General features: G+C 42.8%; 1 protein-coding gene across 3 annotated transcripts in view; it reads right to left on the minus strand.

The window, feature by feature from the left end:
- YY1 (YY1 transcription factor) overlaps window positions 1–13,067 on the minus strand; it is a 42,349-nt gene extending 29,282 nt beyond the window's left edge. The window contains exons 1-2 of one of the 3 annotated variants that reach the window (XM_043987546.1): window positions 11,843–13,050; window positions 3,219–3,293 (exon numbers count right to left, since the gene is read on the minus strand). In XM_043987546.1, coding sequence (XP_043843481.1) covers window positions 3,219–3,293; window positions 11,843–12,536 — 769 coding nt within the window. In that variant the 5' untranslated portion in view covers window positions 12,537–13,050. Of the gene's footprint in view, window positions 1–3,218; window positions 3,294–11,842 lie in introns of all 3 variants that reach the window. The other 2 variants (XM_043987548.1, XM_043987547.1) reach the window with 2 other exon arrangements.
- Window positions 13,068–15,753: the final 2,686 nt, after the last annotated feature.

The following is a 15,753-nucleotide window of genomic DNA, read 5'->3' on the forward strand; positions in this document are numbered from 1 at the left end:
ATGCAAATGGAAAAGTTAATAGCAAAAACATTTAAATTAAGTGCTTAGCTCTTTCCAGACTAATTTCATATCATACCTCACACTCTGTGATTCAGCTTAGTTTAAATATAAGAATGTGCTTCCCTCCTTTCTTTAAAAAAGTGGAGTTATGGGTATGGAATACCTCATATACTTGGTATATGTGTTCTTAAATTTCTGTTATATAAGCCCGGGAGATTTAGGGAAATTAATGTGTTTTTTTTTTAAAGGTTACCAATTTTTAAAAATCCTTCCATTCAAGGCTCAGTTCTGGTGCCACCTCCCCCACAAAACCTTCCCTATTCTACTTCTGCTAGAAGTCATCTTTCTCTCCTTTAATCAATCTCTCATAGCACTGTCATACTATTTCTGTCATCCTCAAAGGATTTTAAGTGTTTTGAAGACAGGAACTATGCATTTCTTTTGATAAAACTTTAATTGAATTTTGTTGACATCTTCTTCTTAACCCTAATATTCTTCATGTAGCTCATACCTTTAATCCAAAAATTCTCTTTTTCCTTCTGTTTATCAAAATCTAACCTCTTTGGGGAGGAATTCCTTGCTGACAATCATCACACTGCACAGCAATCTCTCTCCTCTAAAGTCCTTGTACCTCCAGTCTGCACGATCTGGCAACTGGGAATCTCCACTCTTGCCTCCTAGGTTTGTCCTGTTTTAAGTTATTTTCATAAGAATCTGTTCTACCAGCGTAAGGAACTCCTGATATGGAGACTCAACATCTAAAGAAAAGTTGTCTGTTAACAAAGCTATAGGAAATTGCCCGGGACACTTCATTCAACAAGCATTAGTGCCTCTTTTATGTACAAAACTGAGGATATGCAGACAAATGGACATAGTCCCTGCCCTCAAAGAACTCATACTCTACTGGGTAAAAATGTGCAGTGCAAATAAACCAATACAAAAAAATTAGAGGGAGTTCCCAAAAGGTCTCTTGTAGGAAGTGACACTTGAAGCTGAACCTTGAAGCAAACTAATGATTCTATGAAGCAGAGGTGAGGGGCAAGTTCATGCCAAGCCTGGGAGGTGGGGGTGGGATTGGGGGAAACAGGACACAATTTGTGCAAAGATACAACCAAGAAATGGAATGTGTATATATGGAAAAGTAAACCAGTTTGGCTGAACCACAGAGTGTGAGGTATAGTGTGAAATTAGTCTGGAAAGATAAGTTAGAGCAAGATTGTGAAGGGCTTTAAATGCCGGAAAAATCTGTATTTTATCATAGAAAAAAAGTGAAGCCACTAAATCTTCCTTAACAGTGAGCATACAAATACATGCTTTTGCTTTTTACCAAATTTGCACTTGTGTCAAGGATGGATTGGAGAAGGGAGACTGGATACATAGAAATTATTGCTTCAGGTGAGTTGATAAGGCCTTGAATCTGAGTGGCAAATATAATGAATGAAGAGGATAGGTGCAAGAGATGCTATGTAAGTAGAAATGACAAAATTGGGAGGTGGTGGTGGTGGTGGTTTGAGGGAGAATGAAGAGTTGAGGATGACTAAGGCTGTAAAGTTGGGTGACCAGAAAGATGGTAGTATCCTTGACAGAAAGAAGGTTAGGATGAGACATGGATCTGGGGGAAGACAATGAAGTTAAATGACTTGTGCTCATGGGCAAATGGTCAGTATGTGTCAGAGGTAGAACTTGAACTCAGATCTTCCCGAGTCCAAGGCCAGTCCTCTTTCTACTATCTAAATTACACCTTTCATTTGAAGTAAATTCCCAGAATATTCAAGTGCAAACAGTATTTCTGATATGGGTCTAAAACCCAAGATATGCAGGAAACTAATATGAACACAAGACAAAAGGATATGAAAAACAGTTCTCAAAGAAGAATTGCAAACTATTAACAATCATACAAAGATCACTCCCAATCATTAATGAGAGAAATACAACCCAGAGGTTTCATGTCACATACAGAAAACAGTCAAAGATGACAATGAAAAGACATTCAATGTTGGATGGGCTGTAGAAATACAGGGAAAATAACAGAACTGATAGTTACAAATTTGTCCAAACCATTCTGAAAAGCAATTTGAAATTAGCCTAAAAAAGGTGACTAACATATCTATCAATTAGGGAATGGTTAAATAAACTGCAATGCGATCATGATGGAATATTACTATGGCATAAGAAACAATGAATATGAAAAATTTAGAGAAGCATGGGAAGACCTATATGAACCGATCATAGTGAAACTAGATTTAAGATCCCTTCCAGCTCTACATATATGATCCTTTATAATATAATAAGAACCAGGAAAACAATATATACAAGGATAACAATATAAATTAAAAGAACAAAAAAGCTGAAACTGCTGGGTATTAAGCTCGGTCCTAAAAAAAAGCTAAGGAAAATTCATCTCCCTTTCCTTCTTGATAAAGGTGGGGGAAACTGAGTTACATATCATTACACATTTCAACTTGGTTGTTGGTTAATTTCCTGAACTGTTTCCACACCCTCTCCCCCCTTTATTCTTTATTTCAAGGATTGGCTGGTAGGAAGGATATATTTGGAAATGAAGTTGATTTAAAAACAAAAGACACAAATAAAAAAATTCTTTAAACGTGCAAATAAATACAAAACCCCATTTCAAAATCAAGCAATTTTTGGATTAATAATTGGAAAGACTCTTATTAATCTTGAACTACCTGTGTGGCTTCCTGAATGTATGTTAACTGTTTCACTGTTAGTTACCTTTTTGAGTATACCTTGTCTCTCTTCAATAGAGTAAGTTCTGAGAGAGGTTATGTTTTGTGTCTTTGCATCTCCCACAGTGGCTAACAGTGCCATGCAAAAATCAGATGCTCAATGTATATAATCAATTGATGTTTATAAACATTTAGGACAATGTCTAAATTAAGCCTTATCTTACACTAGTGACTTGAACACAAATTACTGCCATAAATGCATTGCAGCTCAAATTAAAGTTGCAAAATTTTTAAAAGCTATGCTAACAGTTGAAACAAGATTTTCAATCTTTAAAAATTTTAAGATTTTCAATCTTACTGAACAAATTGAAAGAGAACAAAATACTGTATTTCTGTCCTTACTTAATACAAGTTAAAATGTGTTAAGTGTGTAGGAGAGATCACTTCTAGCTATAGACAGGAACAGGGGAGGGGTAGGGTGGGTAGAGAAAACAAGAAAGACTTCACGGAAGGAGTTGACAACCAGACCTGAGTCTTGAAGGAAGAGAAGGATTTCAGCAGACGGAGATGTGGAGGGAGTCTGTTCCAGGCATGGGGTATGGCCTGTGCAAATGAAGAGGTGGAAAAGGGCAAGATGAGACCATGAAATGGCTATTAGTCCAGTTTGGCTGGAACATAGAGTACATGAAGGATAATAGTGTGAAATAAGGCTAGAAACTAAGCCTGGGGTCATTTTATAGAGCACTGCGAACTAGCATAAAAGGTTTACATTTTATCCTATGGTGACAAAGAGCCACTGAACAGATTTGAGTAAGGGAGTATAATGCAGGCCTACACATTAGAAACATTACTTTGGCAGGGATCTAAGGTAAGGAGTGAAAAGGGTGGGGAGACCAGTAAGGCTATTATAATAGACCAGGCAAGAGGACTGCTCAGTTCTGACGGTCACATGTTAAGGACAATGATTATGTTGTAGAGCATCCAAAAAAGGTAACCTGGATGGTGAAGGGCCTCAAGAATATATTACATAAGGACTATTACTTGAAGGAACTGGGGATGTTTTGCCAGGAGATGAGAAGTTTTTTGGGGAAATATGGTAGCTGTCTTTAAGTATGTGTAGAGCTATAATGCTGAAGAGGGATTAGATTTATTTGTGCTTGGACCCAGAGGGCAGAAACTCCAAACAATTTAGGTTTGATGTAAAGAAAAGCATCCCAACAATTAGAAATATTTCCAAGTGCAACTGGATTGTCTTTAATCCCTCAGTTCTTAGTGCTCTCCTCCACTAAAATAATTTTGTATTGATTTAACTGTTCACCTGCTTGTTTCTCCAAATTAAAATGAAAGTTCTTTGTGGGCAGGGCACAGCTTTGTTTGTCCATAGTGCCTTACATAAAATGATGTGCTTGTTGAATGAAACAAAAAGGGTGGGAAGAGCATACTGGTCAGATATATTGTGGAGGAGACAGATCCTTGTTAAGGTAAGAACGGGACCAGAAAGGTCTCTGAGGTCTTTTCCAATGCAGGGTCTGTGAAAAGAGGGTACCTGGTCCCCAGGGGAAAATTCTTTCCCCCTCTTTTCCTTTGCTTGAACCTCTTTTGCACTTCTCATTCTCCCTTGTATTATGATGACCTATGTACACCCTCTCTCCTACCTCCATTAGATTACAAGATACTGGAGAGCAGAATCTGGATTACATCTCTGTATTCCTAGCAACAACCAGCCCTTGCACATAATATATCTTTAGTAAACGTTTAAAGGAATTGATAGATACAAAATAGGTTCTTGCATTAATCTTTTAGCTGGCCCCTCTTTTTTAATGACCAAGAATACAATATAGCATTCAAGTCAATTCAGAGAATTAACCAGTCAAAAACAAACAAGCTATGACAACACAGTACCAACAGAGGATCAGGAAGCAATCAATTCTATTTAACAAGTTTTCTCACTACCTGCAGTTCACATGTATATGTGCTCCCCCAGATTATACAGACTTGTAGGGATTCTAAAACAATTAGAAGTTCCCAGGAAGAATTGAAAAGCTAAACCTAATAATAGTCCTCTGATAACATTTTGGCCATCACACTGTTAAACTGGAGGGTGGGGCTGGAGGGAGTTATGGGTCTAGTTTTAACAAACTGAAGTACCCAATCTGCTATCTTCACTAAGGGGTTTTGAATTGGTAAATCTCTCTAAAATAAGGTTATTGGATCTTAGAGGCAAGATTCAAATCTCAAAATGTTAAGTAACCTTTTCAAGGTCACTAACTTCTAAGCTAGCACTGTTTTCCTAACATGAAGAGGCAATGATTATATCAATACCTTTCAAACGTACCCTTCTAGTAGCATCCATGAGATATTAAAAAAAAGAACAAGAAGGCATGCACTTAAGAACCTGTGGGTTCTAATGCCACTGTAGCTTCTTATAAAACATATAAGCCCAACAGATTTAGAGCCAATAGGGTCCAGAGTACAGCTAGTCCCAACAGCCTCATTTTACAGATGAGGAAACTAAAGCTGAGAAGTGACTTGTCTAAGATCATACACAGGCAGTACGTGACATGGGGGAATTAGAACTCAAGTCTCAGACAAGTGCCAATCTATTCCATTGAATTGTTTGCTTCCAGCCTTGTCTAAATCCATTCTCCTTCCAGAAATGCCTTCCTCTTGCTGCCAAAATGAAGGTTTCTTCAGATTAACATGTTTCAACTTGTTGTGCAATTCACTCTAATGGGTTATATCCAAATAAAATGTACCACAAAATTAGAGCTTTAAAAAAAATCAAATTCAGAGGCCACTAATTTATCTTTTATTTTAAAAAAAGAAAAGCAACCCCAGAGACCCTGAGTGACTTGCCCAAGGTCACACAGGCAGCACAGCCAACATTCGACTCCAAATTTAATGCTCTTCCCAGTGTACCACACTGCCTCCCCCAAAAAATTAAATTAAAAAAAATTAAAAACCTGATTTATAAACACTGGAGATATATCCTGGGTACTAGAGGACAGTCAACTTTTCTTGATAATCTGATGAAGTGACTCATAACATTCAGTTAAACACCCATTTAGTTTTACATTTACCTAAATTTTGAACTTTTGGTGTTAACAAAGCTTTATTTTTCAGTCTTTTTCTCAAGAAGTAAAATTGATCTTCTTTCAACACTACCTTTCTAAAAAGAGTAGCTCAGAGGGATAAGAATTGAAGTGGCCTTCAATCCTAAAATTTACTTTGCTACTTGACTTGCTAAAGCAATTTCTACCATGGTCTAAAAAGCCATTCCTAGGCTAAAGCCTTGGAGAAGGCAAGCAATAATTCTGGCAATTGGCTTAGGCATCAAATAACCTTACTGCTCTTTACTGTCTTGGGAACCCTCTTTAGATGGTAAGAAATCTGTTATCTTGTAGTTGATTGCTTTTCCTCCAGAAGTAATTTTTGGATAAATGTCATAGGAACTAAAACCCCTGGTGTATCTGAACACCAACCAGTGTTTACATAGCTTGGTGATTCACAGCTCAGCTAAGCTAAAAGGAAAGCATAATAAGGACTATAACAAAATAAAGAATAATAAATAAATGTTGATGTGATTAGGTGACAATGTTTTTTAACAGATTTATAATTTGTAGCCTTCCCTCCATGGATTGATGTATTACATCTATTTTTCCCTACTGCTTTTCATTCATAACTCATTCTTCCCTACTGATGTAAGGAAAGTCAGATTTAATTCGCTTTCAAAAAATACGAAGTCAGTGGTATTAGTTTTTTCCTTTCAGAAAAGGTACTTTCCAAAAATGAAAAATTTAATTTACTCCATTTGTTCAAAAACACATTCCATATACTCTCCCTTGTGTTGTCCTTCCCATATTAACAACTCAGAAAAAACTGATTATATGCAACACGCTTCAGATTAAGTTGCACTTAATCTAAAACTCAGAGGGTATGTATCTCATCTTCATCCTTTTTATATACAACACACACACTTCTTTCAGCAAATGATGTGGGTTCTAGCTATGTAATTTTAGACAAACTCACTTAGCCTGGAGTACTCACTTTCATCAGTATAATTAAGGACTGGATTTTATCAGGGATGCTTAACCTGGGGTCAGTCAATTTGCTTTTAAAAATATTTCAATCATTTGGTTCCTTTTGTAATCCTGTGTATTTTATGCATTTAAAAACATTATTCTGAGGAGCACTAAGACTTCACCTGATTGCCAAAGGGATCCACAACACAAAAAGGGTAAAGAATCTCGGAACTATCCCATTACATCTGAAACACAAAACACTTCAACATCTAGTCTGACAGATGATAAATACACAGCTTTCCCTCAAATAAAGATATAGTGATTATATCACAATTATGGGATTTCCAGTTCTCACTAAGCCAATGGTTCAATAACAGAAAAATGATTATTGGAGAATCCCAATATAAAATCAAGTTCTAAATATGGTAATACTGAAATGTCTACTTTAATTATCCATTTAAAAAAGTATTTTAAGAGTGTCAAAAGCAATTTGTTTACAATATCCTAAACTGAAACTGAAGATGGTTTAAAAAAAGGCAACCAAACAAAATATCCAACCACACTGTGATACTAGCATATATGCCCCAAATCTGACTTTCTAGGGAGTTCTTAAAAAGAGGAAGCAAAAACTAGGACCTAAGAGCTACTCATGCCTGTGTTCCATTCAAAAGACGATTATCATTGAAGCTACAGCTCTAGATTAGCTATATTAATGTAAAAAATGGTTCATATTTAGTTGGGTAACTCTGGGTAACTTAAACTCAAGTCTTAGCCACTGTAAAATGATGGCTTTCAGGGCAGATCAGATATTTTGGAGGACTTCTAGTTCAAAGGATACCACGATTCTTTTTCTCTTCTTGATAAAAAGTCAGGTGGATGGTAGCAGCAGGCAGTTGAGTTAATGCAAAACCTGGATAATGATTCCTGAATCCTGGACAGATTTCTACTCCAAATGGCATTCTGCTATGTTTGATAGCATTAAACCTGAGACTCATTTATTTCTTCACTAACCTATCCTTTACTTCTTCACTAATTAAATATACGATTATACATCTTGATTTAAAAGAGATGCCAGGGAGTAATTTAGTCCAATCCTCTCATTTTACACACGAAGATAGGTAAAGATAGGTAAGTGACTTGTTCAAGGTCACAAAGGCACTAAGCGGCAGAAACTGGGATTCAAGTCTAGGTTTTCTGACTTTCCACCACTATTATTCATGATTATGGGACAAGGATTCTGTCCATTAATAATTCTACAGCAGAGGTTCTTAATCTTTTTTTGTGCCATAGGCCCCACTGGCAGTCTGGTGAAGCCTATGAATCCATTCTTAAGTTCAATATTTTTAAATAAATTGAAAGGATTGCTAAATTTCACTTAGAGGTAAGTTAAAATAAAGATGAGAAAAATATCCCCCATCCGAATTTAACAGGTCCCCTGAAACCTATTTATGGACTCCCCGTTAAGAACTCCTGATCTACAGGATGGGAATAAAGTGACCTATCTTACTGGACTGTTAGGAGACAAGTACTTTAAACCTTAAAAGCATGAGAAATATTAACTATTGTTGTTCTTGAACCAAAATGTCTTTTAGTCAATCCCAATCCAAAATATTATGCTAAAGGTTTAGAGCATTAAAAATTCTAAATCCAGGCTTAAAACATTTTGTGAAACAATAGAATGTCTTAAATCATTTGCTCTCTCATGTTTCTACTTCAAGTTATCCCACTTCTAAGAAAACCATATTGTGAATTGGAACTTCAGGACATGCCCTGCTGACCACAAACCATTTAGTTTTTCTTCTGTAATATGCCCTCAACCACAAAAGGCAGAGGGAAGGGGGATAATCTACCACAAAACATGTCAGTGGAAGCAAAATGCCATATATTATCATCATCTAATATTAACTAAATGTCAGTATGCTTATGGTTGTTACAGGCCTGCCCTTTAGTAATTTACATTAAAATAAACCCTAAGTTGTTCAACTGTGTGAACAGCCACCACCTGCAGAGTGAAAATCATTATTTTAAAATGCTGATCACCAACCTTCAATTCCTGAAAACACTTAAAATCCTTACTCTTTTGCTAGCTGATTTTTATTTAGGCTAACCTTGCACCATTGGGCTTGTCTGTTACCTCTGACTCCACATTACCACTTATAAAATTGAAAGTTGGAAGTATTTTTATTAATCCATCTGAAATCGAAAAATAGAAAGCTGGATTTAGGAATCAAGGTTGGGTTAGAATATAAGTTTTGACACTTTGTATCAAGCCAACTCACCTCTTATGAGCCTTAGCTTCCTTATTAATAAAACAGGCACAATACTCACAATACTATCTCATAAGGTAAGTAACACAGAATATTAGGTGTTTTATGAAAGAGGAAGCTAAGACTGAGGCAGCTAGGTCACTGCAGGTTGAGGGCAGGGCCAAGAATCAAGAAGATCATGGGCTTAAATTCAGCCTCAGGCAATTTACTAGCATCGTGACCTTGGGCATGTCAGTTAGCTTCCTTCTGCCTTAGTTTCCTTAACTGCAAGACTGGTATAATAACAGCATTCATCTCCACAGGTTATTGTGTGAATCAAATGAAATAATACTTGTAAAGTACCAAGCACAGTGCTGTATAAATGCTAGCTATTGTTATTTTGAGGTTTACACGTAGTACCTTTTGAACTTCACAACCACCGTATTAGGTATTAATTCCATTTTACAAAAGGACAAAGTATAGATTAGTTTTAGTGACTTGTTTAGTCACACATCCTATTATAAGGTCAGAGATGAACTTGGTCTTCAAGATGCCAAGTTCACTTTGTAACAACTGTCTCTTCTTAAACCTTAATTTTTTTATTGCTTACAATCACATGCTCATGTCTTGTAAGTAAGCATAACTTCAGAATTACACTATATTTATACACAACATTGCAGATATCCCCAAATAATTTTGATTGGTAAAACTCAATATAAAAAAATAAAATCAGCAAACCTATATTTATAATCCAAATTTCTAATTTCCCAGAAGTCCCTAAATTAAATTTAAAAACACTTGTTATTAACTAGAGTATCTCGATTAAACAAGAAAAGGAGGCATCTTTTGGCAAGCATATACTCAATTTCTATAACTTTTATCATCTAGCTTCTGCACAACTGGACTACTAAAATCTCCCGAGGGTATTCTGCATTCAAGGTCTCCAGATACATGTCAATATATGTTGAGACTCTGGCAGAGTCCATTTGTTCAACTATCCCTTGAATCACATACCTAACACCAGGCTTCAGTTATATTAACTTTCTGATTGGACAGACCTAAACCAGCTTCATATTCTAGTCTCTCATCCATTGTTTGTTCTTTTCTGGTTTTAACAACAACCAAAATCTGTATTGATTCAAAAGTTATGAGAGCAGTTTAAAAGAAACCACTGCCATGAAGGTTTTTTGGTGGGGGTGGGAAATGGGAAAAGGACAACAAATTTATTTAGGGAGTATCAACCTTGAAACCTCAGATAAATTATTAGTTGCAGGTGTAGTCATCTTAGTGCCCAGTTTTAATATCCTCCAATTTTGCTAGGTAAAGTACCACATAGTTATACAATATTGCTATATGAAAAGCACTATTAAAAGTGAATGTCATCTTTTTAAAGTACGATTTTTAAAATGTTTCTTGAAGTAGAAAGCAAAAATACCATTTAAAAATTTTAACCTCTCCACCCGAAAACTTTGTTTAAAACGAAAGCTCTATCAAAATTTAAAAACTTTTAAATATTTTCTTACCCAATATTTTTAATAAGAAAAAAACCGCGATAATTAATATTTAATTAAATTTCATTTCCAAAGCTAGTTTTAATTTAGGTCAAAATCAGTTTCAGTTTGTACTGCTACTCCCCCCCCCCCATGAAGTCATACTAATACTGAAAAAAGACTGGAAATAGAAAATGCTGCAAAAAGATGTGGTTCAATAGAGCACCATTTCCTGAGAATGGTCTAGTCTTCAACCAGTTGAGGGAAACTGAGACTAAGTGAAAAGGGGCAAAACCTCCCCCGCCCCTTTTGAAAACAGCCTTCTTCGGAAGAGCGGAGACGAAATGGAAGGAAACAAACAACTTCTCGCCCCGAAGGCGGAGGTGTAGTTGGGGGTCGGACAGGGGGTGTGCTCCCCGTAACCGAATCACTCAGAGAACCCAAGCTCGACCCGGGCCTGCCTCCTAAGGACTAAGTCTTTACCGGCCAAAGAATCCTCCAGCCCTCCGGCACTTCCTCCTCCAAGACACACTGGTCCAGCAGGCCCCCCCCCCCCCGTCGGGGTCGCCCCCGGACCGGAACAGGGTCCGCAGGGCTTAGAGGACGGGAAGGCCGACCTGTGCTCCTTCCCCCGCAGCCCCCCCCCCCAGCTGGAGGAGGGCGGGAGGAGAGGAGGAGAAAGCGGATCCTCGAGCCTCGGCTAGAACAATGCAGCGGTTCCACCCCCCCACTCCCGGGGTAACGGTGACCCGGAGAGGCTCCCCCCTCCCTGGCTGCAGGGACGAGGGGGGAGGGTTGGGCGGAGAAGGAAAGGGGTTGGAGCAGCCGGACAAGGAGGGCGCGTGGCGGGAGGGCGGACGAGCCGGAGAAGGGGGAGGAGGTGGGGCGAAGGTGGGGGCGCGGGGAGAATGGAGCGGGCGGCAGCGTGGAGGTAGAGGCTGCGAGACACCCCCGCCCCACCCCCCTCCCCTCCCCTCCCCAGAGCCCGGCCCCACCCCCCGCCTCCACTCCTCCCCTCCCCCCTCCCCTCCGCGGCCGCTTCCCCCTCTCGGAGAAACTACGCCATTGCGGCCTAGTTGTGGAGCCGGCGCGCCGCCCGCCCCCCCGCCCTCGCACCACCCCTCCCCCACGTCCCCTCCACACCACCAGCGCCGCCATCTTCCTTTCCCCCCGGACGGGTCCCAGCAGCCCCGCCGCCCCCGCCGCCGCACAGGCCCCGCCATCTTTTGAGGCCGCCATACTTGCCCTGGCGAAGAAGATGGCGGCGCCCATCACACACATAAAACATGGCTTCCCTTCAAAACAAAAACATCCCCGGGGCCGGGGGAGCCGGGGCCGTGTCGTCCGGGCCGCGTCCCGTCCGCCCGCGCCTCCCTCGGCCCGGCGCCGCTCACCTGAGGCCCACATGGTGACGGAGAACTCCCCCTCCAGGGTCTTGATCTGCACCTGCTTCTGCTCCCACTTCCTGCCGCTCGGCTCGGCCCCGCCGCCGCCGCCGCCACCGCCGGCTCCGCCGCCGCCGCTGCTCAGGTAACTCTTCTTGCCGCTCTTCTTGCCCCCGCCGCCGCCCTTCTTCATCCGGCCGCCGCTCGACGACGACGAGCCGCCGCCGCTTTTGCCGGCCGCCGCGGCCGTGACCAGCGTCTGCTCGATGTAGTCCTCGTCGCCGCCGGCCGGGGCGGGCACGGGGATGAGGATCTGGTCCTCGAAGCCGTCCTCGGCCCGCAGGCCGTCCGAGTCGTCGCCGCCCACCACCTCCTCGCGCGTCTGCACCAGGATCACCTCCTGGTGGTGGTGGACCTGGCTGGGGTCGTCCGTGACGAGCGGCTGCAGGGCGATCATGGGCGGGTGGTGATGGTGGTGGTGGTGGTGGTGGTGATGGTGGTGGTGGCCGCCGTGGCCGCCGCCCCCCCCGCCGCCGCCCGCGCCGTCCTCGTCATCCTCCTCCTCGTCCTCCTCCTCGCCCACCACGGTGGTCTCGATGGTCTCCACGGGGATGGTCTCCACCTCGATCTCGTGCAGCTCCACGATCTCGGCCGGCATCTCCGAGCCGTCCGTGGCGATGTAGAGGGTGTCGCCCGAGGCCATGGCTGAAGCCTCTCCCGCCGCCGCCTGGCCCGGCCGCTACCGCCGCTCTCCACCCCCTCGTCCGCGTCCTCCTCCGCTGCGGGCGGGCGAGGCGGGCGAGGCGGCCGGTCGCGGGGAAGGGAAGGGAGCGAGCGAGAGGGGAGGGGGGGAATCTGGGGAAGGGGGAGGGAGGGTAAAAGGGAGGGGGCGGGCGAGCGGGCGGGCAGGCTGTCGGTGCTCTCTGTCCCCCTTCTCGCTCCGCGACTCGCTCGGGCTTCTCGTCCGGGCTGGAGAGGCTGCTGCCCCCCCCTCCCCTCCCACCCCACCCTTCGGGCCGGGTCTCCGGGCTTTCCCCCCCTCTTCCTCCTCTCCTCCTCCGCCTCCTCCTTCAACACAAATACCAACTCCTCAGCCCGACTGCAAATCTCGCCGCCGCCACACTCGCTCCGGTATCACCTCGCGAGACTTCCGCTCTTTTCCTCTCCCTCCCTCCGCGAGTCTCTCACTCACTCTCGCTGGCTCCTCCCTCTCCCCCAACCGACCTCGCCGTTTGCTGTGACAGGCTGCCGTGATTTAGACCCCGCCCACACTCCCTAGCTCCGCCCGGATTGGAGGAAGTGGAGGGAGATCATCCCTCTCCGTCTCTGCGCGTGACGTCAGCGCGTCGACGTCGCCACCTCCTTTTCATCGCGCTGTCTCCTCCCTCTTCTCCCCCGCCTCCCAACGGCTGTAACTGCCTGTGTCTGTGCAGGCTCTGGCTTCCAGGCAGCGCTCGGTTACCGGGGCGTTGTTGCACCGCCTGCTGAGCGGTTCGTCTGCCCGCACCTCACGTCTTCTCCCCAGCCGTCAACCGTGGAAGCGCCGCTCGCCGCGCCTCTCCACTCCTCCCGCCGCCATCGATGTGGAGAAAGCGGGCCTGGGCAAGGTTTGGCGTGGAGCTCTCGGGGCGGGGGCTCAGGCGGCTGCGGGAGCGGGAAGGCCCGGGGAAGATGGAAAGGGGGAGGGTGAGTAGGCAGCTCGGCGGCTGGAGGGCCCGGGACCGAGAGATCGAGAACCGTGAGGACCGATCGGGCCGGGTGAGGCCGCCTGGAAGCCCGGGCGGGCTGGGGCGCCCATCTGAAGTCGATGCCTCTTTTTCTTTGGGGGGAGGTGGGGCGGAGAAGGGAAGCTATGGAAAAGTTTGTCCTCCCTATATGACGGCAGCTTTGTTGGCCCAGTCGAGTTCATCGCTGAGCTTCTGATCTGATTCTTGCCAGGCTTCCATCATCAGGAAATCCACCCTCAGATTTAATCTGAAGCAGTGATTATGGTCCTATAGAGGCTATGGCTGCCCACAAAGAATCATCCGTCGTAGGTGCCTTGAGGTTCTGCATTGAGCAGAAAGCGGCTGAATCATGGTGGGAGGAGGGCAGAGTGAGAGAAAGACTTCAAAAATTGTAAACATTTTAGGCTACGTTGTGTAAAAGCAGGTTAGCTGTAGGCCCCCCCAACCCCTCCCAGTGGTTTGCAGATATTTTTGTGACATTTGGGCATGAGTGTCTAGATGGATTTTTTTAAATTGGAAATTCGATTTGTTAACAGCTATGGAGGGTTAAAGAATACTGGATTTGGAATCAGATTCTAGGTTCGAATCCAGGCTCTCCCACAGTATTATGTGACCTTGGGCAAGTGTATTAACCGCTGCGTACCTGTTTTCCTCATCTGTAAAACAAAGAGGTTGTATTACACAATATCTGAAATCCTTTACAGCTCTAAAATCTGTAAACTGAGAATTATCCTGGTCAACTAGTTCTCTTCATGCCATTTTTATTTCTGCTCCCAACTATAAACATCTTTCTCTAACATGCCCCTTTTATGCTGCCATACGGTAAAGCAGGATATTAGGTTCCTGAAAACCGTGCCTTAATGTTTCCAATATAGTTTGGGCCATTTGGACAGGCTCCAAGAATTAGCCCAAGTTTGGAGAGTTGTGTCACCAGAGGGTTGGCCACCAGGTACGTGGTTTTGTTTTTTGTGACCCCAGTTCAAGCAACATTTTGTTAAGGAGGGGAGTGCAGTACTTGCTCATTGCTTAAATGGAAGGAGTGAAGAGAATGAACGAGAGAGCAAAAGCATTGAGATAAAGACAGTTATCACAAAGAAATTAAGGGGAAAAGGAAATTAAGAGATCCGAACTTCCTCCATTTTTAGATGAGGAAACTGAGGCCCAGAGAGGTTAGTGCCTACTTTTTGCAGAGTCACTGTGCTGAGCAATGGCACAGGTAATACCTAAGTGGAGCACAAACAACTGATATTACGGTAATATACAAAAGATTTTCAGAGTGTTACAAGACATTTGAAGGGAGGAATTGCCTAATGATAGTCTTGTTTTTTTCAGAGGGCTTTTAGAAATGAAGAGGACTTGAAAGTGAATGTCAGAAGAGGAAAAAAAAAAACCAAAACCAGCTCCAAGAGCAGTTTTAAACAATTGAAAACTGACTTATTTGACAGGCTATAAAGAAAGGGCCTCACAGTAAAAAAAAAAAATTAGCCAGGCCTTTAACAGCAAGAGATATCTGCCTCTTCTAGGATAAAATGTGTATATCATAATAATGTGCTATTACAGAGAAAGCACTGGATTTGGAATAAAAAAAGAACTGGGTTTGACTCTTGCTTTGGCCACTTACTACCTATCTGATCTTGGATAAAGCTCTAGTCTTTCTTTGCCTTAGTTTTTCATTTTTAAGATAAAGAGTTGGTTTAGATGACACTCCTAAAATCCCTTGGATAATCAAAGTTGTCATTCAGGAACCAAGTTAGATACCATTCAGAGGCTCTATTTCTCATTCCAGTAAATATGGTGGACTGAAATCAGAACATTGCAGTCTGCACATTCGTGTTTAGTGAAATCAACGAAAAGCTTTGCTTGCCACTTAGTAGCTAACATTTATAAAACACTTAAAAGGTTTGCAAATAACTTTAAATGCATTGCTTATTTAATCCTCACAACTGCCCTCTAAGGTAGGTGCTATTATTATCTCCATTTTGCAGTTGAGAAAATAGGCTTGGACTGATTCAGTAATTTGCCCAGTGTCACATAGCCAGAGCTCGGGTATCCCTGACTCCCAAGTCCAGTGCTGTGTCTGTCCATTGTGCCACCTATCTGTCCCTAACTGGAACTTTTTAAGCTTGAGACCATTTCTTGCAGACTATATACCTTATAGACATAGGAAATCTCAGAAATATTTATTCTTGTATA

Source organism: Dromiciops gliroides, chromosome 2, assembly GCF_019393635.1.
Source record: "Dromiciops gliroides isolate mDroGli1 chromosome 2, mDroGli1.pri, whole genome shotgun sequence".
NCBI lineage: Eukaryota > Metazoa > Chordata > Mammalia > Microbiotheria > Microbiotheriidae > Dromiciops > Dromiciops gliroides.